This window comes from Toxorhynchites rutilus, chromosome 2 (assembly GCF_029784135.1).
Source record: "Toxorhynchites rutilus septentrionalis strain SRP chromosome 2, ASM2978413v1, whole genome shotgun sequence".
In the NCBI taxonomy this organism is placed as follows: Eukaryota; Metazoa; Arthropoda; class Insecta; order Diptera; family Culicidae; genus Toxorhynchites; species Toxorhynchites rutilus.
The window spans coordinates 207182006-207208636 of NC_073745.1; the positions used below are offsets into that span (position 1 = coordinate 207182006).

General features: G+C 40.3%; 1 protein-coding gene across 5 annotated transcripts in view; it reads right to left on the reverse strand.

The window, feature by feature from the left end:
• Positions 1 to 10: 10 nt before the first annotated feature.
• The window catches only part of LOC129764367 (protein tramtrack, beta isoform), a 95192-nt gene continuing 68571 nt past the window's right edge, over positions 11 to 26631 (reverse strand). For 4 of the 5 annotated variants that reach the window (XM_055763364.1, XM_055763362.1, XM_055763361.1 and 1 more), the window contains exon 5: positions 18463 to 26463. In XM_055763364.1, coding sequence (XP_055619339.1) covers positions 25142 to 26463 — 1322 coding nt within the window. In that variant the 3' untranslated portion in view covers positions 18463 to 25141. Of the gene's footprint in view, positions 9773 to 13343; positions 14255 to 18462; positions 26464 to 26631 lie in introns of those variants that run through there. The other variant, XM_055763365.1, reaches the window with a different exon arrangement.

The window sequence follows — 26631 nt, forward strand, 5'->3', positions numbered from 1 at the left end:
GAACCACTTATTAATATATACGATCTATTTTCTGTGCAAGTTTCGTCGTTTCTAACAATTCAATATACAAGTCGTTTATTGCCATACAATTTAATGTTCACACATTCAATGTGTTACCAAGCTTCATTTCAAATATTTTTTCTCTGCGTTCCCAACAATATGTTTCCTGTTCACCACTCTGTGTGTGTGTGTGTGTGGTGTGAGTAACAATAACACCAAATTTCCAGTGGAACGAATAGTTCAAACTGTTTTTGTGTCATGTCATTTTCGTACAAATTCATTCCATTATTCTACCAAACCTTACGGAACGTGTTAATGAGTAAAACACAGATATAAATATAGTTCTTATGTAAATGAGAAAAGATAAGCTACTTGATTATGTCTGTTTTTATTGTTTGTATGTTTTTTTTTATTTTATTCAACACGGAAATCCAAAAATATATTTACCTTTAGTTCGTTCCCTTTCAATTGTCATCATCCAAGCGTTTTTTTTATTATTTTCTGCTAAATGTCAGGTACTTTCCATTATTTTAATATTCAGTAAGAATCTTCCTACAACAATAAGTGTTTCTGATTGCAGCTACCATTTTTGTCATGGAAACCAAAACTGAGGGATTGAGATAGTGTATATTTTTTATTATTTTACAACGGCTCTTTTTTTCTCCAAGTGTATAATATGTAAAAATACTGTGAAGATATTTTTTCTTCTTTGTCCTATTCGGGAAAATAGACTAAACATCGATCGCATTTTCTCTGTTGCTCTTCTTGATAAAAAAAAAATTAAATTTACAAGTAACAAATCGAAAAATTTGAAATGGATGACAATGATATAAAAGGTAGACTGAATATGTTACTATGTTTAGTATGCCGAAATTGTGGGAATAAGTATCAGAATAAGTAATAATTCAGCTAGTAAACATATCGAAGTCATCAGATTATAACAGGCATGGGAAAAAGTATAAAACAGCATATACTACTAAACGAAAATAACGTAAGCTTATCTGATGAATTTGCTAATGGTTTTATACAAATTGTGGAAAAATACGATAAAACAAAAAGCCAGGGACCAGTCAATCCGATCAACAACATGAGCAATTCAAACTACTCTGTCCGAAAGGCTACTGTCAAAAGTTTCGGTGTGAAGTCGTATGCTTTGTGCAGACTTCTTCATGGACGCTGGAACCTCCGTCGCCCACCCTCGAACACCAGATGCTATCCCTGGTCATTATGCACAATGCTACAGCACGTGCGGCAACACTCGGTTGAGACAATAATACCTCATATTCATATCCCTAACCTGACCCGTTCCACAAAAATTGTTGCCCTTTTAACCTCGAGTAAACCGCGAGTATTCGGTCGAATCCTACTAATCATAGCAATTAGTTGAAACTTTGTATAAACAAACCTTGAATTAGCCGCTCCGCAAAGCTTATGCAATTGAGCCTTACAAATAAATGAATTGGATAAAAACGCTGGAAATCATGGTGAATTGAAAAACATTTTGAAAGCACCCCCTTTTCAGGAGCCAGCAAATCTTTTTCTCTGATGAGAAAAACTCAAACCAGAATCAAAAAGCAAACCACATAACAGCCTCACAGCCCACTGAGAAAAAAAAACAACAAAAACTAACGGTATTGCAAGTACATGAAAGTAGGGGGGAATTTTGTTCCTACCGAAATGTGTTCCCTAACGGAGACATTAAAACCAAATCATTATCAAAGCGTTTAACGATATAACTCTTCAAACATATCCAAAATCAACAGATAGCCTAACGGAATCCTACGTCTATGCGGTCGTGTCTTGGACACAACCCTCCTGTGACATTTTTTTCCATACCATAAGTCCCAGAAGGTCGATTTTCGGCTAGTTTTTTTTTTCGAGATGACACCTGATCTCGACGTATTATCCATTTTTAGGTCACTCAGCATCAATTTTTTTTTTCGATTTTCCAAATTTCATTTGCTGACTAATTTGCGAAGGTTATGATTCGAGGGGCTCAGAGTAAAAGAGGTGTAAGTGATTTGATCGATTTCTCTTCATCAACTGTCTCTTTAGTTAATAACTCAACTGGAAAAACGTTCCGATTTTAGTTTGGTATAGAATCCGATAGATAAGGTTCTGGCCTATCTTCCATATTGTCAAATACAGCTGGGAACGTGTTTGCAGCTAAGTTATGACCAAAAGAGAGAGTCGATGTAGCGAACAACAGCTGAAATGTAGGTACTTTGATTTGCACTGACAGGTTGGCATCATCCGAGCATATTCGAAGAGATAAGCGATGTCACCTCGTTGGTTTTACCGTTCATACACTGAAAGATTCGCGATTAAGTTTTCAATAGGACCTTTCTGTTTTGATCGATTCTCTTTATTAACTTCCTCTCTAGATAACAACTGCCTTGTAAACGGACTTTGCGAAATTTTCAGGTACTTTGATAAACGAGGTTCTCTTCTAGAGTCCAAATCGTGGAATACATCAGGAAATGCTTTTACCGCTGAGTTATTAACAATAGAGGACGTCGATGAACAGAATCGATCAAAACAGATAGGTCCAATTGAAAAGTTAAGCGTGATTTGTTTTAAAATGTCTAAAAAATCCGTAGAAGCACCGATTAATCTGTCAGTCCTGTTCTGTATTCCTACGGATTTTCATTTCGTTCGAATTCTAATTTCGCATTTCCTATTCCGAAGTACAGAATGGAATTTTATCAAGTCGTTCGAAATATCTCGAATCGATTGAAATACAGAATAGGGGTATGTATCTTTGGCAACCGTGCTGATAAGGCCGATTTCGTGCTGAAAGTCAATTTCTGGAGTTTGATCTAATAACGGAGAGTGAAATTCTGATTCCAGTCATCTCCTTCACATGAGCAGGTCCCATTGTAGTCTCCCTGAATGAAGACGGATCCGAATATTTGTTTGAATGGTAAAACTACATTCTATCATAACGGAGCCCTTAGACAGGCTGCTTAGAAACATCGGCGTCATTTTCACCAGGGCGCATGCTAAAAATCACTTTAGGAACCCCTTCTAACCCCGTAACAGTCATGCCATCAACATCGTCAAAGTCACGATACCATACATGCTGCCGTCTCAGTCGCCCTGGACCTGTTTACAGAGGCTCGGAAGGGGTCTCCCAGCCGGCACTTCAAGGCAAGTACGCGTGTATTGGTGACTGTTCTGCCCCAGATGCTTCTCAAAATTGCAGCTCCACGTTAAGCTATAGACCACGGGTTTGCCGTGTTGCTTTCGAAATCAACGCCCTTCTGACGACGCAAGATCCTCAAGCTCCCCAGCTGAACCCAGTTATTCTAACTCACTGCGAACGGTTGTGGATACACCAGAACGCAATGTGTACTGTGCTTCGGAAACCCTGGATCCACCCGACCCAGTCTAGCGATTTGCTGGTTTCTGCATCGAAGTCGTCCTGGCCCTGCGATCGAGGCTGGTGAAAGGATTTTCCAGCCTGTGTTGACAGGCTTCTTCTTCTTGAATGGCATCAACGTTCCCTGTGGAACTTTTGCCGTCTCAACTTTTACATTAAAGGGTGTGTCAAATCAAATTGCATCACGGAAAAAACGCTGTAGAAATTTAATTTTTAGGAATTATATCTTCAGCTTTCGCTTATAATCAGATAAGAGTGTATAGATCACGTTGGCCATGCTTCACTGTCAATTTTTCGTAAATATGGAAAAATGTCGTCGAACGAAAAAGAGCGTCGTGAATTAATCCTGTGCACTCATTTCGAGAATCCGGAGTTGTCACATCGGGACATCGGTAAGATGCTGGGAATCGTCCAATCAACGGTCAGCAGAGTACTAAAACGATACTTCGAGAACCTAACCATCGACCGGAAGGTGAAGAACGGCAAAAATGGATGCTCCGTCAGTGAAAAAGATCACAAGCGCTCAGTTAAGCAGTTTAGACGTGATCCGAGAAGTTCGGTCCGGGATGTCGCCAATAAGCTGAATTTGTCAAGTTCATTCGTCCTGCGGACCAAGCAGCGGGAGGGCCTGCGTACACACAAGGTTCAGAAGGCTCCTAACCGCGACGAAAGGCAAAACATGGTGGGGAAGACGCGAGCCCGGAAGCTGTACACCGAAATGCTGACGAAGCCGCATTGCCTGGTAATGGACGACGAAACCTACGTCAAAGCGGACTTTCGTCAGCTGCCGGGCCTGTTGTTCTTCTCCGCAGAGAACAAATTCAGCGTTCCGGAGGAGATTCGCAAGCAGAAACTATTCAAGTTTGCCAAAAAGTACATGGTGTGGCAAGCGATCTGCTCTTGCGGAAAGCGGAGCGCTCCCTTCGTGATGACCGGCACGGTAAACGGGCAGGTTTACCTTAAGGAGTGCCTACAGAAGCGCTTACTACCACTATTGAAGCAGCACGAGGGCCCGACCATCTTCTGACCGGATCTCGCTTCGTGCCACTATTCAAAGGACGTGTTGGAGTGGTACGAAGCCAACGGGGTCACCTTCGTGCCAAAGGAAATGAACCCGCCCAACGCGCCGGAGCTTCGCCCAATAGAGAAATATTGGGCGATTATGAAGCAGGCCCTCCGGAAGAACCCAAAAGTTGTCAAATCGGAGGCGGACTTCAAGAGAAAATGGATTTCTGTTAAAAAAAAAAACTACAACCTGACGTTGTACAGAACCTTATGGACGGGGTAAAGAGGAAGGTGCGAGCATACGGGCTTGGGCTCGAAGTATGAATAAAAAGAAAATGCCAAAAGTTGTTTAATAGTTTTTATTTTACTGTCTAAAATTTTCAAAAGGATCGGTCTACTGGGCGAATTTCTACAGCGTTTTTTCCGTGATGCAATTTGATGTGACACACCCTTTAACTAGCGTCATTAATTAATACATAGTTGAGATTTCTCAAGCCAAATAAGACGCCTAGAACACGTCAATACTACATAATGTGAGACGCTAACCACTCGGTCACGGGTGTACACGGTGTTGACAGGCAAGTATCTTATTATTCACGACGCTCCTTCCCTTGATCCTTCGTCGATTGCAGCGGAATACCACAGGCCTTTGGCAGAGTCTCTATTCCCAACGACTGATGCCAACGCAAGGGTTCAACTGTTCTCCTGTATTATCAAAACCTTGGCGGAATTAACACCTCGTTAGCGAAGTACGCGACTGCTTGCAGCGACGACTGCTACGACATCTACGCGTTTACTGAAACATGGCTCAATGACATCACTATTTCAAGCCAGCTCTTCGATTGTAATTACGCCGTTTTCCGACAAGATCGATCACCCTCCAACAGCAACAAAAGTTCTGGTGGCGGAGTCTTGCTGGCTATTCGTTCTCGCTATAATCCCCTCCCGAAATCCTGACGGTTGAGCAATTGTGGGTGTCGATCAATGCGGGCGACTCAACACTCTTCATCTGTGTGGTATATATTCCTCCGAATCGTGTAAACGACAACACTCTTATCGAAAAGCACTTGTTGTCGCTCGACTGGATTAGCTCTTTTATGGGCACGAAGGACAGTTTGACAATCCTTGGAGATTTCAACTTACGTGATGTAAGATAGGAGCAGAACACCCATGATTTTTATTTCCCTACATCTGACTCATCGACTGGATTCGCATCCCGTAATCTGTTGGACGCTTATCGCACTTTAAGACTCGGATAAAAGAGCGGAGTTATGAATCGTAACAACCGCATGCTTGACCTCTGCTTTGTGAGTGAGGAAATGTGTTCCAACTGCTCCGTAATGCTAGCTCCTGCTCCGCTAGTAAAAAGTTGCATACATCATCCCCCGTTGCTGGTCTGCATTGATATTTGCGTACAACGTGATTACAAAGATACGACAGAGAGCATACACTACAACTTTAACAAAGCCAACTTCGACGAGATGAACAATTTCCTCTCAAACGTTAATTGGGATGAAGAACTGGCCTATCGCGACGTCAACGACGGGACATCAACGGTATCGTGCATCATGATCTATGCCATTGATCAATTTGTACCTAAGCGAACTAACCGTGTACCTCTTAAACCTGCATGGTCGAACTCGGAGCTTAAGCGCTTGAAGAAACGGAAAAGGACAGCGCTTCGGGAACATGCCAAACTTCATACCGAATCTACGAAGGCGCGTTATTCCAAGGCTAATTCAGACTAAAGACGATTAAACGATCAACTACATCAAGCGTCTAAAATCCAACCCTAAGAGGTTCTGGCAACACGTGAATACTCAAAGAAAGGAAACAGGGCTACACCGTTAGTCATGGTTGAGGGAACGCTACCACCATTCCAGATATTGCAGAATTATTTCGTAAACAGTTCAGCAGTGTTTTCAGTAACGAATGAACATCCGCCGCCGCAATTTACGCACACATGTTTGCTTATGCGTCCATCCCTCGCGAACAAATTATGGATTTAACGAGCCCATGCGAAGGATGTGCCGTGTCTTCAACAGATACTACGATGTGTTTGACTTTAATGTTTCACGTTGTAGAAATAAGAGTTGTTTCCGTAGAGTTTCAATTAATATGTGTAGTGTCGTAATGTTCATGTCATTGGGATAATTATTATATCTGTTAGCAAATAAATAAATAATGATTAAGAGAAATCGATCAAGTCACTTACACCCCTTTCCTTTCGAACCCCTCAATTGTCATCACCATTCATAAAAAAAATCATGATTTCATGATGAAATTTGTTTTTTTAACAGAAATATTTTACAAACTCTACACAACACATTCTAAGATTATTAGGTTTCTAGGCTGAAAATGCCTAGGATATGGATATCAGGTTGGAATCATACCATGGAAACTATGAATAGTGGCCGGTAGGTCGAACCGACAAACAAGTGCCACAACTTGATTGTTTGAAGGCCGATTGATCATGAAAATTTAATTTCATTCAAGCGAATCATGGCTTGTTGGAGTCACTTCGATTGCAAAAAATCCTCCTTAACGGATGAACTCCAGCCGATTCTCAGAACCTCGAAAGTTTGATGGTTGACCAACGGTTTCGTCAGCATATCCGTAACCACAATGTTGGTTGGTTCCTCTTTTCCTCGTTAATCTGGCAGACGAAATTGTTTTTTTTGTCGCTGTGTTCCGACCGGTTGTTGATTTCCCCCGTAGATCATTCATGAAGTGAATCCTTGAATCCTCATGAATCCAAAATTATCCTTGTTACGACAACGTAGAAATGTAAATCCTTTGAATCTTTTTGCAGCACTTCAACAGCGCCACAAATCTAGGTTCGGTCACGCGTATTCCAGAGCTTGCCGCTCAGACCGCATTCAAGGCGTGTTATTTGACATAGAAATCTCAACTAAACACAAGTGTTACCACGTTGAGACGTCGAAGGTCCTCTAGGAACGTTAGTGTATCGTTGGTTCATTTTTAGGAAAAACAAAAAAATACTTTTGTTCCTAAATAGATACCATAGAAAAAATCCACAATCAAAATTTGCTTCATCGTGTTTTGCTCATCGAATCACTCCTCCGTTCTGATAGCCGGTTGTTTACATCTGACATCATAATTTTCGTAGCTGTTTAGTCAACTTTTGGTGCGTAGTGATGTGTTTTTGACGCTGAGGGTGGAAAGTAAATCTCAAAACAGGTCCGAAATTTGATTGTGCGTGACTTCCAGCCTAAGAAATCTCAACGAAACATTGCTGGGAAGCATGGGGTAAGTCGTGGTGCGGTTTAGCTGGTCATTCGAAAGCATCAGATGCTCGGCAACGTAGTCGATTGATCGGAAAGAGAACCGATACGTAAGGCTGATGAAGGAACGGACACGCTAATTATCCGGGATGTAAAAAAAATCACGAACGATCATTTGGGCAATCAAAGAAAGGTTGAATCTGGTCCTTTCCCCTAAAAGTATCCATTTAGAAACAAAAGTCATTTATTTTTACGTACTATTTACTGGAATACCGAAAAGTTTGAAAATACTTTCAATATAGAATCACTCTGATTTCAAATGGGGGCGGATTTTTTGCGCCCATCAGTGTATTTGGACGACACAGAACGTAGCACTTTGAGCAGTTTTTTCGACAACAAATCTAGCACCTTCTGGCAACTTCAAGAAAAATGGCGAAATACTCTGAAACAAATATATATCCACCCACGCGAATTTCGCTTTGATTTTTTCCTGAAAACTGAGTTGAACCTAGCCATACATAGTCTGTATTTCAGTGAAGTATCCAGCACTATTCAGTATTTCGACGGATTTCCATTTCGTTCGAAAGTGGTATTTCGATCGAGTTATAATTTCGCACACTTAGGAATGTGTTTGCCATTTAATGATCGAGAAGAAACAGATCGATTGAAATGTAAAAACAACTCGAACGGGCTAAAGAATGGATTTTTAGCAAGTCGATCGAAATGTCGAATCGTGGTGATTGTCTGTATCTGAGTCTTTTTTCTATCCAATGATGATTTACACCTAATGCTACAACATTTGCATCAGAGCTGCGTAATGTGTCATATATTTCTATGAAAACAACCGACTCTTCTAACTTAATTTAAATCATTCCCAAGCTTTACAAAACCCATTCAAGTACGAACAACGGTTACCAATCCATTCCTAGCTCCAGCCGTTTGGAAACATGTACAAGCATGTTCAGGGTTAAACAAATAACAGTTTATTTAACTGAGCACGAATGATTGTTTTTCCCTGTAGCAACTTGAAATGGTACTACTGTGTTTCAAAATATAACGAAGAAGCTTAAATGTTTTAATGCTCGATTAACAATTGGTTGGAATAATACAAATTCAATTATCAATAAAAGTACGATAAAAAGAGTACAAAGAATATGGTCTCTGGCAACCCAAGAAGCACAATTGGCCTCTGCGCCAAAGAATTTCATCTTCCATAATTTACAGTATCCAACGCAGTGTACAAAATATATAATAACAGAAATATATTTTATAATATCTAAACCGAAAAATATTACCAAAAAATAACTTCAAAATTAAAATGAATAATCAACAAAAACAGTACATTATTTGTACCCATGAATATATCATTGCGTAAATATAACTTATTACACACTTATTGAGAAATATTCCAATTCGATTCGTTATTGGTTTCTATCTATGTTTCTCCCTCAAATTATCAATTAGTTTCCCCGTTTTCGATCCTCACAGAAGCAGTGAATAATTAAGGCTTATTTAGACGTCGCTCATTTGGCTATCGTAGTTCTTCTGTTTCATCAAATTTACACCTAAAAAATTGTTATACCAACGATAAACCTGTCCGCAGGACATGGACAAAAATCAACGGTCACTCCACCGACAAAAAGTAACGATCACCGCAATCCGATGATCGGGGGAGCGATCCAGTTTGTTCTGCTGTTTTCTCCTTCTTTTGACTCTTTTTCCAAATACTAATATTATTGTAAAAACAGAGATTGACACAATATGTAGCGCAGGCCCGAACGGAATAACGCTACCTCCAAAACACAAAACACCTTTACATCGATCCCGACTTGGGATAATTCCTCAGCCCAGATTTGCTACTACCACTCCCACTGGCTCCTCCGCTGGTAGCGTCACTGCTGGTGGGGGTTGGATTCTCTGCCGATTGCCGCTCGTGGTACTCCTGGAAGCAGGGTACGATGCACAAGTTTGTCTGGCACTCGGGGCAGTGGTACTTGGTTTTGCGTCGCAGAATGCGTCCGTGGGCGTCGATTGTGTTCCAACAAAAATTGCAGCCGAGCGCGGGTCCTTCCCGCACCACTGGACAGTGACTTGAGCGTTGGCTTTCCAATGACAAAAAATCCGCCGATCTGGAACATGTCTGGAAGAGCAGAAAAAAATTATAGGAGGTTGTGTCCAAGATACGACCGCATTGTTGACGTAGAATTACGCTGCTTTTTTATATAAGTCGCTTGTTTTTAATTTCGGATATTTTTTTAAAATGTTGTGAAATTTTAGAAATAACTGTTCGGTAGAATGGCATGAACGCCCTGAAATAGTTTTTTTTATTGTAGAATCAGTTGACGATAACTGGAAACAACAACAATGATAATACTTGCAAGTGTCAAATATCATGCTACATGTTATTTAGTATTGCCTCAGTGGAATCGCACCTTTAGGCATCGTTCGTACAACGTAATCCAAGCGCCAAACAAGCGTTCGCCATAGCATGCATACAGAGCCAAGGAAAAAAGAAATAAGTTTTGCTACTGGCAAGCGAAACCAAATCGCATAAAAATTGCAGAACGACATTTATTCAGACTAAATAAACGAAATAAACTCTTTCTGTTGATCTCTATAACCTCGAAAAAAGTAGCATTGCTTCATTATGATCAATATTAGCACAAATGCAATCCTAGTTCAAGGCAGTTTTGCGTCTTGCACGCGAACTCAAATAACTTATAACATTCCAATACGACATTCAAGATGCTTGGTATTCCCCAAATAATGTTTTGGCGCACAATCTTAACGCCTACTTCGCCATGGCGTCAGTTCAATACATTGATGCAATAAGTGATCTCCGATTTTTAAAATTAATCGTTCATCAGCTAATCGAATGCTTGTCAGCAGTTTGTTATTCGATACGATTAATCCCCCCAAATAATCGACGAAGCGCAATTCGCGTTGACGGCATTGAACTTCGGTTACGAGTTTAGGGGATCGTCAAAGATAATGATTGATTTTCAGGATAAAACTGCAGCGGCCGTTCGTTTTTTTTCTCTGTGTTTGGATCGATTAATCGACGTAAATTATTCGTTCGTTTCGATTATTGATTGTGCAGTATTCGTTCGATTTCTGTAGGAAGTATTCGATTAATCGATTAATCGAACGATTGTCGGGGATCACTAGATGCAATGTCGAAGGCACCAACGAAGCCTTTTTGATGACGGAAAATAAACAATGTTAACTGCTTGGAAAAAGACTGAATATTTGTCTCAGCAGAGATTCATTACTAATTACCCTAGCGCAAATATTTTTCTCCCACTATCCCCCCTCCTTGTTTATACTCATCATCACGTTCCCCCCCCTCCCCCAATAATCGCCAATCATAGCATTAAAAAATTAGGCGATTGTTGCATCGTGACAAGGTCAATGCTCACGGAAGCAGATACAAATGCGGTTTCAGCGTAGCGAAAATGCCCTATTTCTATGCACGGGTTATGAAGCACGCACGTACTCGACAGAAGCCCTTTCTGTTAATATTGCCGATCTAGATTAGCTTAGCTCTCATGCTTTGTGGAGAGAGTTTTGTTACTGTCATGCGAAACCAAAATTCCAGAACATTTATTTTCTTGGTGAGCCGACGATAGCCTAGCTTGATGATTGTGTAGCTCAAAACCTGACCTCAATGGCGCCATTATGATGCAATGATTGCAATGCCAGAGACATCAGCGCGTGAATAATTTGGTCACGTCCTCAGCTCAATCCGAAACGAAGACATGTGATGACGCAAAACAAGGAAGAACGAGCGATGTTCATTGCTTTAAATACAGAACGTGACTGAAAGTTTGCCAGGGTCAGGTCAGGTTTTGTATTATAAAGATTTTAAACTTTTTAGTTCATTCATCTCTAGTCTTGAAAAAGGCCCTTGGAAAACTTTACTCTACAACTACATTACATCTCCACCCTCACTGCCTTGAGAAAGGCACTCGATCCCTCGCCGTCCAGCTCGTTCAGCAACGATGTTGTCCAGTCGGTGTCCTCACGAAGAATTATTTTTGAAAGTTTGCCTCAGCGAGATCATCTGTTTATGCTCTAGACAAAAATTCCCCTTCATTCTTCTTCTTTTCCTTCGTTTACGGAGACTTTCGCAGATGAAAATTCAATATCTTTTGAGTAATCGATTATACATAGTGAAAAACGTCGGAAAACTCGAGCTAGTGCTCTGAAGGTTGAATTTTCATTTTTCAATTTTCCGCAATGGTTTTGTTTGGATGAAAACCAATAAAATGAAATTATGTTGATATCAAAACAATTATTATGTTTACGTTTAATGGATCTATAATGTAATTATTAGCAACTTTAACATTGGTTAAGAAAATTGTATTGACGGAAAAGTATTACATTCAATCAAAATGCCTTGGCCAACGAAGAGAAGGGTTAAAGCTCTAACGATAACGTCTAAAGAAAAACATTAAGGAATTATCAACATCGAGTTACTTTGCGGAAGAACTTGTTAATACCAAAAAAGTCCCAATTCGCATGTGTTATAAATTTGCTCATGTTACGCTCGCGTATGATCAGAATTTTATATGCAAATACACCTTCCATATATATTTATATTTGCAATTGTTAATCGGAACACATCGTTCATACATTTTACTTTAGTATTGAATATTTTTTTTTTCAAATGTATTCTAAAACTCGTGTCAGTTACTGTGCGGAAGAACTTTTTTTTTATCCCATTTATTTATTTAAGGCTCATTAGCATTTTTAGATGTAACAGAGCCGAATTTTAATCGTGTACATGTCACATGGTTATCATATCTATAATTAGCACATTACACAGTTGTCATTCGCCAGTATTCCTTCTATACCATTACATATGGTACATTCACACAGTAGCCATTTAGGCGTAAGAGTATTCTTTTCTGTTCTTCCATTATCCAGTTGGACCACCGGACAACAACACAAAGATGGTCAATGAGGGCCCTGAGTTTTGAACTCACGATCGATCGCTTACTAAGCGAACGCGCAACCAATGTGGCTACGGAGACCCTTGCGGAAGAACTTGTTAATACCAAAAAAGTCCCAATTCACATGTGTTATAAATTTACTCATGTTACGCTCGCGTATGATCAGAATTTTAGTTCATATGCAAATACTCCTTCCATATATATTTATATTTGCAATTGTTCATCGGAATACATCGTTCATACATTTTACTTTAGTATTGAATAATTATTTTTTTCAAATGTATTCTGAAACTCGTGTCAGTGAAGCGCCACACAGTCTGATAAGTGAATTGATCTATTTACGTGTGCTTTGCTCTTCTCTCACAAACACTATTACCCCATAAATACACGTGGCTTTACCCATACTACTACAACGGCTTCCTTCCACCTTCACCTTAAATCTTACGATTTCCCCCTTCGTTGCTCGTTGATAAGTTGCTCATTATTGACGGCACGGGAAGAGATGCTCACAAATCAGCTGAACAAATATGGAAAACTGGAAACGCTTAAAGTTTTCATGAATTTTATCCATTTACACAACAGGGGATCGTAATATATAGCATATCAAAATCGTTAAAATCCGTTCGCGGCAAAAATAGTTATCAACGTTAACTTTATTTCATAAAAACGTGACCTGTTTTCTGATTTGGCCCCCTAATGAAAGACGTAGTTCTACGTCAAAAATTGTTGAACCTTAATTTTCAATCAACAACTTACCAGAGGCGACGAGGCAGACCGTGAGAGTTCATCACTCTTAACTCGAATCGAACTGGGCGTTGTCAGGTCGGTTAATAACGTTGACGATGAATTGGTAGTGCTGGTGGTTGCTGTGGTGAAATTGTTGCTGCTGGCACTTGTACTTGCAGGTAAGCAGGAAGCGCCCGACGTGACATGGTGCTGTTGCTGCTGCTGACCCGACTCCACATCAGGAACAATAACCACCGTTGGGCTCATCGTGCGGTCGGTCTGAAGATGGATCTGTGGAATTGTTGTGGCGGACGTGGCTTCTTCGTCCGAATCCGCCTTCAACGAGGAGGACGGCGTTAAGTAATGCGTCGCACCGCTGCTGCTAGTGACCAGTGTTAATGGAGTCGAACTTTGTGCAGTAGTCGACGGATGAGAGAGCTGTCGTTGCAATGAGTACGATGATATCGCCTGGAACGTTTGGTGCGTTCCTAGCGAGCTGGACGTTTGACTGAGCAACAGCGGGTGGGAGTGTTGCTTCACGAGATATGCTTGCTGGGATGGCACGGAAAGCAGATGACCCGTATGCGACCGATCTCCACCTGGTGTTCGTCCTTCGTGCGAAATCACATTCGACGATGTCGGTATGATCGGCTCGGAAACCTGTCGCTCGAAACGATGGTGTGTGGGAACAGTGAGCAAATTTTGGGCATATATTGTTGTGCCATCGGGGGTATCCAAATCGGAACCATACTGCTGACCGGACGATGACGAATCACTTTCCTTTTTTATTCTCTGCTGTCGAATCAGCAGTCGGCCACGTTTCGCCGCAGGATGCGTACTGACCGTGAAGGACGATTCGAGACTAGTGGACATGCTCGATGTCCCACTTGAGCTTGACTGTCCTAAACTCAGCCCCAGTGCGAGCTTTGCCATTTCTGCAACTGCAATATCAAGAAAAATGAGGGAAATGTGAGTATCGCAGCATATCGCAACAAATGTTCACAAATTTTCTGTTTATTGCTCTTTTATATTTTTCCTTGGTGAAGATTCCCCAATTAACCCTTTCCCGTACAACATCGAGTCTCACTCGTGGGTACTTGAATAACATAGAGCGCTAGAACGCTCAGCAGGCTAGTGAAATCATTTGATATGTGACGTATTAAATAATACGGGAAGGGGTTAAAAATATGATTTGTTTTTTTAATTTTTTAATGCTTATGACGGATTTCGCGCCAACTCGTATATGGGTTGGCATGGCCCTCTCAGAACTTGATGAAACTTTGTGGGTGTACAGATCTTACCTAATTGAGCAACTTAGCATACTTCATTCATCCAAAACTTCTCTAGACTAACATATGGAAAGGGTCAAATACTTTTGATCATTTTCATATAAATTTTTTTTACTCGAAAATTGTAAGTTCTACAAAAATGTGATCTATAGAAGAGTTTTAGAAAAATAATTGAATTTTCAGAAAAAAATATTAAATTTTTTTTTTAAATTCTACACTGAAAAAAAATGATTTCAAAAACTAAAAGTCGATTTTCTCAAAATGGTCATCCCAGATTTTAATGAAATGGTAAATAAATGGTAGATAATGGCCCTACAACTCTTCCATACATCGAAACTTGTGCATATTTAGGTTAAAACACAAACACAAACAAGTTTCTAACAAAAACTTTTCCAAGATTTGTTCTCGCAAATTTACAATTTTTTTGGGTGTACAGTTATAGAATAAATCAATAACAGGTAGAGATGAATTTATGGTGGCCCTTGGGTGTTAAGGTGTTAAGGTACAGCAGCTTGTTTTTGTAGTCAAATGCAATATGTTTCAATTCAGAGAGCAACAACAGCTATCAAACAATGGCCATCTGCCAAAAATCCACGTAGGTGACGTTCAAATAGAACCCCTATTGAACTGACAGAAGCCAACATATCGAGTTCCCCACTGATATTTTCCCTATGATTTGCTCTGAATCGGGTTTCCCACTGACAGTTTTGCTTGAAAGATGTTAGCCTCAATCATAGCACCCGACTGCAAAAATCTCTTAATCAGGTCAGGTATCGAATAATTGTTGTAGATTCAGGTATCTATCTAAGACAAGACCAAACAATAGGGGGTAGATTTCGAACCAGCTGCTGATTGGTTAAAGGGATGCCAATAATATTTGAAAATATACTTCGACAAAATGTACTCATGGTATGTACTCTCACGCTAGTTTTCATGATAAAGCATAACAGAAAAATACAATTTGTTATGAAATACGCAACAATTTTTTTTTACATCATCCAAATTGAGGATTGTTAACCGGTTTTACCGGTAATACCGAGTCATTTTCCATTACCGAATTATCGGTAATTTTACAACCGATAACCGGTAATTTCGATAATTTTAATTTTTACACCATAAATAATATTCGCCTCTATGCCGAACGAAAAATCCAACTGGCGACGTTGCGCCGATTCTACGACCTCCGACCTATTGTTCAAAAATAGTTGCTCAATCTCGATACTCGATGCCCTCGAACCAGTTCTGGTCGCTGTTGAACTGCTATGCCGGAAGAACTGCACCCTTTATGAAACTGACGTCGATTGCAATTTATGCTAGAACAGCTATCTGCATTCTGCTCGTGGTCATAGCACAATTAATGATGACTTCGGCGTCTTCTATCAAACTTCACGTTGAACAAGCAGACATTTTAAATCGTTCGTTATTTGATTAAATCTGACGATTATGGTATTGGTTCAGTAGCTGGATAACAGGAGGAAAAAAACCCTCTGGAAGATGCAGAATCTGTTGAGCATCAAGGAAAAACTTGACGATTGCAGCAGTCAAAGGTATCAACGTCCAGCCCAAGCTCAACGTCTATAAACGGATTGATGAAAATCCTCAGACATGTTTTCGTACAGAGAGCATCAGAGGCAAATACATGGCAATGGTATTCGATGCTCTTCGTACTGTACGCCCAACATTATTGGACTCTAAACGTCCGTTTTCCTCCTCTGGAAATTTCGATAGAGGGAAATCAGGGTAAACCCGACACATCCTGATTTGTCCAATTAGAAGACATTTTTTCCAGTATATGTCAAAAAGTTGAAGCGTAAACAACATAGTTTTTTGTCATTTTGAATATGTCGAATTTCGTACCAACGAGAGCGTTTATGCGGGGAGTGTTACTTCATTACTTCAATATGAAGAAAAAAGCTGCGGAAAGTTATCGCATTCTGGTGGACGTTTATGGTGACCATGTTCCAATTGAGTGAACGTGTCAGACGTGGTTTTCACGGTTTAAAAGTGGTAATTTTGACTTGGAAGACGAAGAACGTTCCAGACCGCCAAAAAAACTGAAGATAAAGAATTGGAGGCTTTCATCGATCAAAATCTGTCACAAACGCAACAAGAACGATCGTTTAAAAGCAATGGGAAAGATCCGAAACATAGGACATTGGGTGCCGTATTAATTGAAACCACAAGACGTCAAACGCCGTTTTTTACGTGCGAACAACTGCATTACGACAATCCTAAACGTCGAGCAACGTATGGATACCCCGGCCATGTATCAACATCGACGGCCGCACGGAATATTCACGTCTAGAAGATTATGCTGTCTATTTGGTGGGACCAGCTGGGTCTGGTGTACTATGAGCTGCTTAAAACCGAATGAAACCATTACGGTGGACCTCTACTGACGACAAGTGATGCGTTTGAGCCGTGCACTGAAGGAAAAACCGGTCAAAACATACTTGGAAACGCTGAAATAGGAGGTCCTATCCCACCCCTCGTATTCTCCAGACATTGCTCCGTCCGATTACTATCTTTTTCGATCGATGCAACATGGCCTGGTTGACCAGCACTTCTCCAATGTTGATGAAGTCAAAAATTAGATCGATTCGTGGTTAGCCGACAAACTGGCCGATTATTTCCCCAAAGGGATCCGTGAATTGCCAGAAAAATGGGAAAATGTTGTGACTAGCGATGGGCAATACTTTGAATATTAAATTTGTAACCATTTTGGCAGAATAAAGCATTAGTTTTTGAAAAAACAAAGAAACTTACCAGTACTCCTATTACATTTTTTCATTAATCAATGCAGTAGTCAAAATCATGAGAGCCCACATTTTGGCGGGAACTGAAAGTTATTGAGATGTTCTAAACTTAACTACAATTTTATTTTTCCTTCTCGTCAAATGTAAAGTTTTCTATGATTCTGACCGCTAGAATTATATTATTGGAACAACTTTTTTTTCAATAAAACAACTGAAAAATACGAATTATACAAACTACAACATGTATTTCACACGGGTTCATTCAAGGGGCAAAAAATCAGGATTAATGCATAATGTTCATGCAACAGCTGTTGTGCTTTTTGTTTCTCAATTTCCAAAGTTTTTCTGTATTCAATCTATGCTGTACGACGATGCAATAAAAAAACGCTTCAAATCGTGCTAAGTATAACTATTGAAACCGGCAAAGATTTGATATATTTCGAATAAACGTTTCCTAACTTTCCTCCGTCTCCCCCTTCGTCACCCAGCCTGCGTGTAGCAGAAACCTAACGTCACAAAGTAATATAAGATATTTGCGGAAGGATAAGAAGGTTGAAATTCTGGTTCGGCCAAAAACATAAACAAACAAAACCCGAGTCACGAAAACGTTTGCTCCATTGATCGGAGAAACATTTGACAGCATGGGGGAAAAATTGAAAGATTTTTTTTTTCAATCAAAATAATCAAAATTTGTTGGAAAATTATGGTTGAAAAACACGTTCAACGTTTTATTCGAAGGCCGGAAATACTATCACTTGCCACGAAATGTTATTCCTCAGTGCTAGATAACGTGATTGATTCAAATCTGACAAGAAATCTGAACACGACCATCGCGTTGCTTGGAACTCGGGCAGCTGAGACGCTAAATGGTAGAAAACCTAGTCTCACTCAAATATTTCCTTCTTTTGAGTACTGTTTTATTGAGGTATGTCTAGAGGAGTTGGCGAAGTTCCCCTATGAGCGTTAGTATCAGTCAAGAAACTATAATATCATACCGTTCAATGTCAGCCACAGCTGCTGGTGTTTTCAATATATAAACCAAAGTCGTTCGGCATGTTCTTTCCGTTCTAGTTGATCACTTGAATACACATTTTGATTTCACTTCCTTCCATTTTATTAGGTTTTCTTTAAATTAGTTTTATTATTCACATAAGTAAATACTTGCTTTTCCTCGATTGTGAATTTTTCTGTGTATTCCACTTATCCAGGTTTGCTAAATTTTTAGTTAAGTTTACAGTGTCATTTCGCATTTTTTTTATTAAACTTAGTATGAATATACCGTTCACTATACATACTTACGTTATGTTCATTGTTTTTTATGATTTCCATTACATACTGCTTAATCCGTTTTCAGCTATTGATATTTCCACCTTACTCACTATATTTTAACTTTACTCCTTCACGCGTCCCTATTCTTCATTTAATATCTCAAACACATCGCTCATCTCATTGACATTAAAGAGTTCATTTTAGTTATTAATTTAATTAAATATACACATGTATTTAAATCGCTAAAAAAGAGTTAACAAAAAATACTATTTTCCCTACAATTGTGTAATTTTTTAGACTGAGACAGACTCTCGGCAGTCTATCCCACGTTTTCTCGTTTTCCCTTCCCTCATTTCAAGACGCTAGTTTTCTTCATCGTCTAAGGAATGCCTTGTCGTATGAGGGACTGTGTGTATATATCTCTTATGTTAATTGCTCCTAGAAAACCAATTCATTAAATTCACAAATTGACCCGTACTGTTCGCATCGCTACACGGGAGATAAAAACAGTCCTTCGCGGATAGCGAACACGTTATGGGTCTACCACCGCCGTTTGGATGTGAAAGCGTTCACGGTTGTGTAGGATTGTTTAGTAATAATGCATGTATGTATAATGAATTTTGAGTAATTCTGCTGGATCTCTCAAGTAGCACAGCTGGAAAAGGAGCATTTCTAAATTATGAACGCGAGTCTTACGAACAGACATTGTCTTAGCTGGAATGATCTGCGTTTTATTGATTGCTAGTAGGTAAAAAAGGAAAACACTTCTCGCAGACAGAGCACTCTCAACATCAATCTTTTATTTAGCATACTGAACTCGAACCAAAGCGCTTAGAAAATAATACATAATTTAGCTTATCTCGTGTATTGCACATTTCTGTTACTAAGAACTGCCCTAATTTCCTTTGCCGGAATTTCAAACAAAAACTGTTGAAAGTTACGTGTTTAAAATTTTTGTATAAAGCTTTTACTACAAACAAACAACAAAACGCAATTTTCCTCATTCGTTCATCTATCTCTTCTAAAAAAAAGATTCCCCGTAGGTTGTTACAAAACATACAAACTGCAAATGCAATGTAACGGCACTGGTTGATTTTGGGAAATAAAAATATATTCGCAGTTCGGCGTTTCATAATACGTCTGAAAACTTTTGGACACTTTACAATATGTTTTGCTTTTATTACTCCATTTTAGGTAAGTATTGCTTATTGGTGATAAGCTCTACCGTGTGTCTCGATAAAGCGCTTTCAGCGGAAAAACATTTCTCCCGCAGTTCACGACGATAACATATGACAATAAATATGGCATGCATACTACAGTGTTTTTTTTTTCTTCCGCTTTCTACAATGAAAAACGTTTGTTGTTTTCGTGTGTTTTTTTTTTTTTGAATTTTGGAATCCTACTGGAGAAACAGATGTGTCACACATTCGATCCAAATGTGCCTAATGCTTCCAATATGTTTCAATGCACGCTGTTTTGGGAGAATCGATGAAATACTTGTTCTTTATGTTATTTTTTCTTTTATTCTGTGTTACACAAGATGCTCCATTTGTCTACGCGAGTTGATTAACAATCTATAATTCTTATAATTCATTATCACTTGATCCGTTCTTAAATGGACCTTGAATAGGTGTTTGAGTGTGCCGAGAAGTAGTTCCATAAGTTTATCCTTAGACTCCATGTATTCTATTACGAGGAGCGGGGAGTGATGATTATCGGTGCGTTTATGTTGGTTTGCAGAGATAAAGAAGAAATTATATTTATGTTTGATAGATTTTTCAATCCAATCCTATTTGCTTCCCACATAAAATTGCTATCTTTGTGTGCTTTAGAGTGTGTCGCTCAAATTATCTGTTTGTCGTAGAGTACAATGTGAATACACCATCTCAATCCAAATAATAGGATCATTGAATAGCTTACCCTTTTTTTTCCCCTGTTGGTTGTGAACCACTGCGTCCATTATTTCGAACTGTTGTGGTATACCCCTTTTTTATACTACACTTCAAGCTTATCGACTACTTATTGATGAAGGAGTAGACTGAAAGCTAAAGCGTGATAGGTGCCAATCAGGAATAATCTGTTTGATAAAAGTTATAATCCTGATCGGCGACGCAGACCAAATTTCCTTGGGCTCCAGAATAGCTTTATCAAGATGTTGAAGTCTGCGTCTAGTAAGAGCTCCGCAGTTACAGAGCAAATGTTCGAGGTTTCGCTTTCGGCATTACAAAAGCGACAAATATCATCTTGTGCTAAACCTATGTTCTTAAGATGGTATTTACTCGGGTGTCCTGTTACAAGACCAGTGAATGTGCTTAAGTCTTTCTTATTAAGGCTTAGCAGCTGTTGAGTAATTTTAATACTCTGAGTAATAAATTTTTTCGCCTGTTTAAGTTTTGCAACCATCCAATTGGCTGTCACTTCCCGGTCTTCCCATTTTTTCAGCTCGCTTTTCAACACACAGTCGGAGAGACCACAGAATGGTTCTGGACCAGTGAACGGTAAGTTTGAGCCGTTCCTGGCAAGTTCATCTGCTCGCTCGTTGCCCTCTATACCGCAATGGCCAGGATTTCAGTCTTACCGAGCAAGCAAGCAACCAAATAGGACGTCGAAGCAGAGTCTAGCGACCCACACTCGGACGTTGTATAACCATGTTTCGATGAGGTACAACAGATTCATGTTAATTGACGATGAAACTTATATAAGAATGAATTTTGGGCAACTATCAACTCAAGCAATTGCCATAGCCATAGCATGAGAAGATATTACAGCTTTAAGTTCGCATTCATGGATAAATTTGCTCGGAAGTACAGGATATGATAAGGTATTTGCAGCTGTGTAACGAAACCAAAGTTTTTGTCACAAATTGTAGGTTGTTCAAAAAATGTTTCGGGAAACTTGTGCTACTTACACAAAAAAAACCCGTATAATTCACACAACATATTGTTTTTCAGGGAATTCATTGACATTTCAAGGAACTAGAAAAAAATAAAAATTGCTCATAAATCTGTACATTTCGATTTGATAATCACAAAAGCTTTTTTTCGAAAGAAAATAATTGAATAAATTTGCTTATGTCCATACTAATTTCATGTTTTAAATGGAACCAGAATATGACAGCGGTTGATGCATGTCGTTTACTGACAGAACAAAGTTTGTCGTTCGCTTCGTACACAACGTCATCGCACAGCTCTTAAGCAATCAATGCAAAGCATTAGGCAAAAATGGTGTAAAATTTACTTTCCGCTCCCTCATGTTTGCCATATACCTATTGAATTGCTTGACACTAACGCTCAAATCCTTTCCCCTCTTTGTGTGTGACATAGTTCGTGTACCATCACCATTACACAAAAACAATTCAGTTCAAATCACAAATAGTGGAGATAGTAGAACAAGTAACTATTTTTCGAATCGAACAGGTTTGTTTTTTCTTCTATTTTACTCTTTTTATAGATTTATTTGACAGAAGTTTCAAGCTTGAAAGTTCATTCGCCTTTATTGCCCCTACACGCAGCATCACATCGAACACAATTGATGCATATAATTCGGGCATTAGCTTGCATGATTTCCTTCTTCGCTCATACGTGTTTTTTTCGTGACGGACAAGGTGAAACGAAGTGTATTACGAATTACTCTCCATTTGGCGACAGAATGCACTTATCAGTTGACAGAATCATAGAGACACTCTTGAAAGTTGGTTCAACTCTATTATCTTCGAAATTTCATAGAAAGGGGTTTGAAGGGTTAAACGTATGTATGGATTTTGTTAAAATTATGTTAAAGTTGCTGTCCAATCATTCTGTGCTCAATAAACCTCTCTGTGTATCATCCCCAATAGGCAAAAATATTTCAGGCTAGAGACGAATGAGCTGAGGGAGCTTAAAGCGCCTATGATTGAAGACTCACTTCTTCACTCATTGACAATGCAGGCAAGCCCTGGGAATTTCTGTAGCCGCATGCGTTTGTGCGCACCGGAATGTGTTTTCCTAACACACACACACATTTCCAAAATGAACTGTCAACACGACGTGACGCAACAATCTGAGCCCTCCTTAAGAAAAATACAGAACTTCCAGTTGGAAAGAAATTATTAGGAATCTAAATTAGTTGCCGTACAAAAGTGGTGAGCTGGGAACAGAAGGTGTACAACTCGTCGCATTGACAGTTTATTTCGAAGACGTGTTTTTCCGTGTTTCCATTTTCCGTTGAATTTGACATGTCGATTCCTGGTACAGCGACTCCAGTTCCTGTAATCCCATTTCATACCGATCGGTATAAACACGAGTAATACTGGACGAGTTTTTGAACTTCCTTCTTCTCATACGCAGAAATCGTAAAACAACCGTTTTGAACGATCGTAAAGTGAAGTTATGCGAGTTAGCTGAGGCCGTAGGCATTTCAAAAAAAAATGAGTGGGATACTTTTTGCACAACATTTTGGACATAAAAAAGCTATCCACGCGATGGGTGCCGCGTTTGCTGACGGTCGACCAAAAACAGCGGCGCGTTGATACTCAACAGCCGGTTTGGTGTTGTTGAAGCATAATCGATCGGACACCTTTCGACTATTTTTGACAGGAATAAATGCATATTTGCCCATAAAACGATTGTTTTCATTAAAAATTCCAGAACTTTTCAGTCACGTATATGTTTGCTTTTTTCGTAACAGCACTGGATAAATCCCAGCTGGTTCTGAAGATTTGAAGGAATCAACTGCCCAATCAACCATCGACTTAGTAAAGATAGTCCTGGCCATTTATATAACTCTAATCTCGTCTCTGATTGAGAATTGAGTTATATTGCAGACCTTTGTGTTTTCAGAAGTTTTTTTTATTGAGCTTAGGAAGTCAGTGTTCACCCGTGGCCGAGTGGTTAGCGTCTCACATTATCATGCCGGGTGTTCGGGTTCGATTCCCGTTCTGGACGGGGGATTTTTCGTCAGAGAAATTTCCTTCGACATACACTGTGGTCACGCGTATTCTAGAGCTTTTTTTGTACTACCAAATTGGTATGATCCATTGAAAAGGCCCATAGTATTTTTCGATCGATTCGATCGATGATTAATCTGCGAATTGGTGGTTTACGAGAAGACCGTTGCAAAATACCTTATCAGTGCAGATAGCTATTGGTCTCCATAGGTCAACCATAACGGTTGCACGTTCGCTTATTAAGCGAATGACCGTGGAACCGATTCCAGATCAATCAATGGTCTTCTAATATGTCTTTTTCAAATCTAGAGCTAGTTTAAACCCTCTATAATTCAGAACCCAGAACAGATACCGAAAGAGCGAACCAAGAGCTTCTCTGATCCATCTATAGAAAAATGACGAACTGGAATGTTGGAATGCTCGGTCAAGCACAATCCTGAATGGTGCTGTTTCAATTCTTCTTCCGTCGTTCATTGCCGTCGTTATTTTTGGAAAGCAATCAGGCCGGATTCGCACCCGATTGGTCGATTGATCGATGACGGAAGAGATTCTTACCCTGCAGCAGATCATCCCAAAAATACCGCGAGTATTGAGTTCTTCTGGGCCACATCTTCGTCGACGTCAAAACCGTATCGACCGATCAATTGATCAATGAAAAATCATTGAAGAGCATGGCTTTCTTCGAAAGCTAACCAGACGTGTTCGAGTTTGCCTACCTTGGTTCGCAACAACTGCCGTGAAAATCGAAGACGCATAGTCAACAGAAGTGGTGCTTACTATACGGGCTCCACAAAGGGCTGATCTTTTAAAAGGTTGATAGTCGTGTATGATACTCGTAACGCACTTTCCAGTACTTGGTGTGTTCGAACGTTATGTACTCGAATCAATCTACTGCGGTGAACCACGAACTGATCGAACCTCAGCCAGAAAGTCGACAACACTGGATGAGTTCAATGGGCAGGATTTGTTAGTAGATTTTGATACAACAGTCCTGTACATCGAGTCCAAGACAGCAGAAGAAGAGAGACTCATGGAACGAGGTGGCTGGATTAGGTGAAGCAGGACTTTGTGAGAATTGGCGGAACCCAAGGTCGGTGATTTGCAGTCAAGGCCCAGGTTTATTGGCAAACTTGTGTTGCGAAAAAGATTTGATTTGATTTGAAGCAAGATTTTCCAAGCATTTTTGAATATGGGTAGCGAATGTATCATAAGTATTGTGGAATGATAGTGCATTATTGAAGATTGTCAATTTATACATTTTGTACATTTTTTCTCATGTCCCCTGTTACATCTCGCGAAAATCGACACGACATAGTTCACCCTTTCTCTCTATCTTTGTTGATATGTTGAATCATTATAACCCCGTACAAACAAAACTATGCTACTATAAAATAATTACATTGAAAGGCTATCATGAGTTTTGCCTATCACCTTCCTTGTATCAAACAAGCGTTTGAGTCTGGAACACACTTCAAGATTTCTTCTCTATCTGACACACACACTATAATACACCAAAGTCATTGTCACCAACAACTAGAGGTTCATCTCCCCGCTTCCTGTACACAACTAGTCAGCCTATTGTCCCTGCTCTTACATGGAATTAAAGTTTAAACCTTGCAGATTAACTGCTCCCGTGTTCATATTTACAGTGGTGGTATCCGGATATCGCTGACGAGACATTTGGTGGATTCCGGCGGCCGCTGCCGTTGTGAAGTCTACATGGCGTGTATCGAGGAAGCCCATCACGCCCATAGGATGTGCGTGCGGGGGACACATCAGCGGAGCGGCCGATGAAGCTGCCACTGCGGCCGCAGCCGCTGCTGCAGCTGCCGCGGCATTTGCATTCTCGTTCGCCGTCTGATGCTGCGTTTGCTGCTGCTGTGCTTGCTGCTGTTGCTGTTGCTGCTGGGCGGCCTGTTGTTGCTGGGCTGCTTGTGCTTGTTGTTGCGCCTGCTGCTGTTGTTGTTGCTGCTGCTGTTGCTGATGCTGCTGCAGGGACATATTCAAAGCAGGCGAAGACAGGGACGTATCGTAGTGCTCCATCGAAGCATTCTCGTCACCAGTCGGCGTTGTCGACGGAGGCGGTGAAATGTTCGGTTCAAGCTTTATCCGACTTTTTATGCTAGGTCTGCTGATTGGATAACCTCGTTTCTTATACTCAAGCCAGAGAGTTCGGTTATTCACACCATACAGTCGAGCAGCTTTGCAGAAGCCAATACCGCCAAAACGAACCGCTTCAAGCGCTCGCAGGAAGTTCTCGTCACCCTGTGGATTGACGGATCTTTTCCGTTTCACTGGTTGTATGGTTGTCCCGCTCGCACTGGTAGTTCCAATTGGTGACTGATTTGCATTCGTACCTTGGCTATACACACTGTGAACCATTGCTGCCGCCGCTGCTGTCTCGTTGCCTCCCTGGGGTGACGTAGGCGTCGAGATATTAGACGAACTGTAACTATTCACCATATTATTCGGATTAACAGAGATGATCTGCGGCGAGAATGGATGCTGGTAGATTTGTACTGGCGTCGTGGGTTGCGGCGTAGGAGCATTAGAATTGTTTGTCGATGCATTGGAGAGAGGGTTACTACTGTTGCTGTTATTATTGCCACTGGCATTGTTATTCAGCGATTGGTTATCACCCTGTTGCTGTTGCTGTGCTTGGTGATGTTGAGCAGCTGCCGCAGCCGCTGCCACTGCTGCCGCCTGTTGTTGGGCTTGGGCTTGTTGGTTTGCTGCTGCCGCTGCTTGCGCTGCCTGAGCGGCTTGCTGCTGCTGTTGATGATGCTGCTGAGCTGCCGCGTGCTGCTGCGCTTGGGCTTGCGCCTGTGCTTGCTGTTGCAGACCCAAGTTCGTCTGACACGACGCGATACCAAACCTCGAGTAATTCGTATCGATTACAGTCCATTGCCCACCTGGGAACGGAAAAGAAGGAACAAGAGAGCTTGATTATTATTTGCCTTTTATCAATTTCTGTACAAATAGTAGTTCATGTGAAGTATATCTTCTCTGAGTTGAATATGTAGTTTATGTATAGTATCTCCTCACTATCTGGAAGCGATTCTCGAAAGTGCACTTCAAGC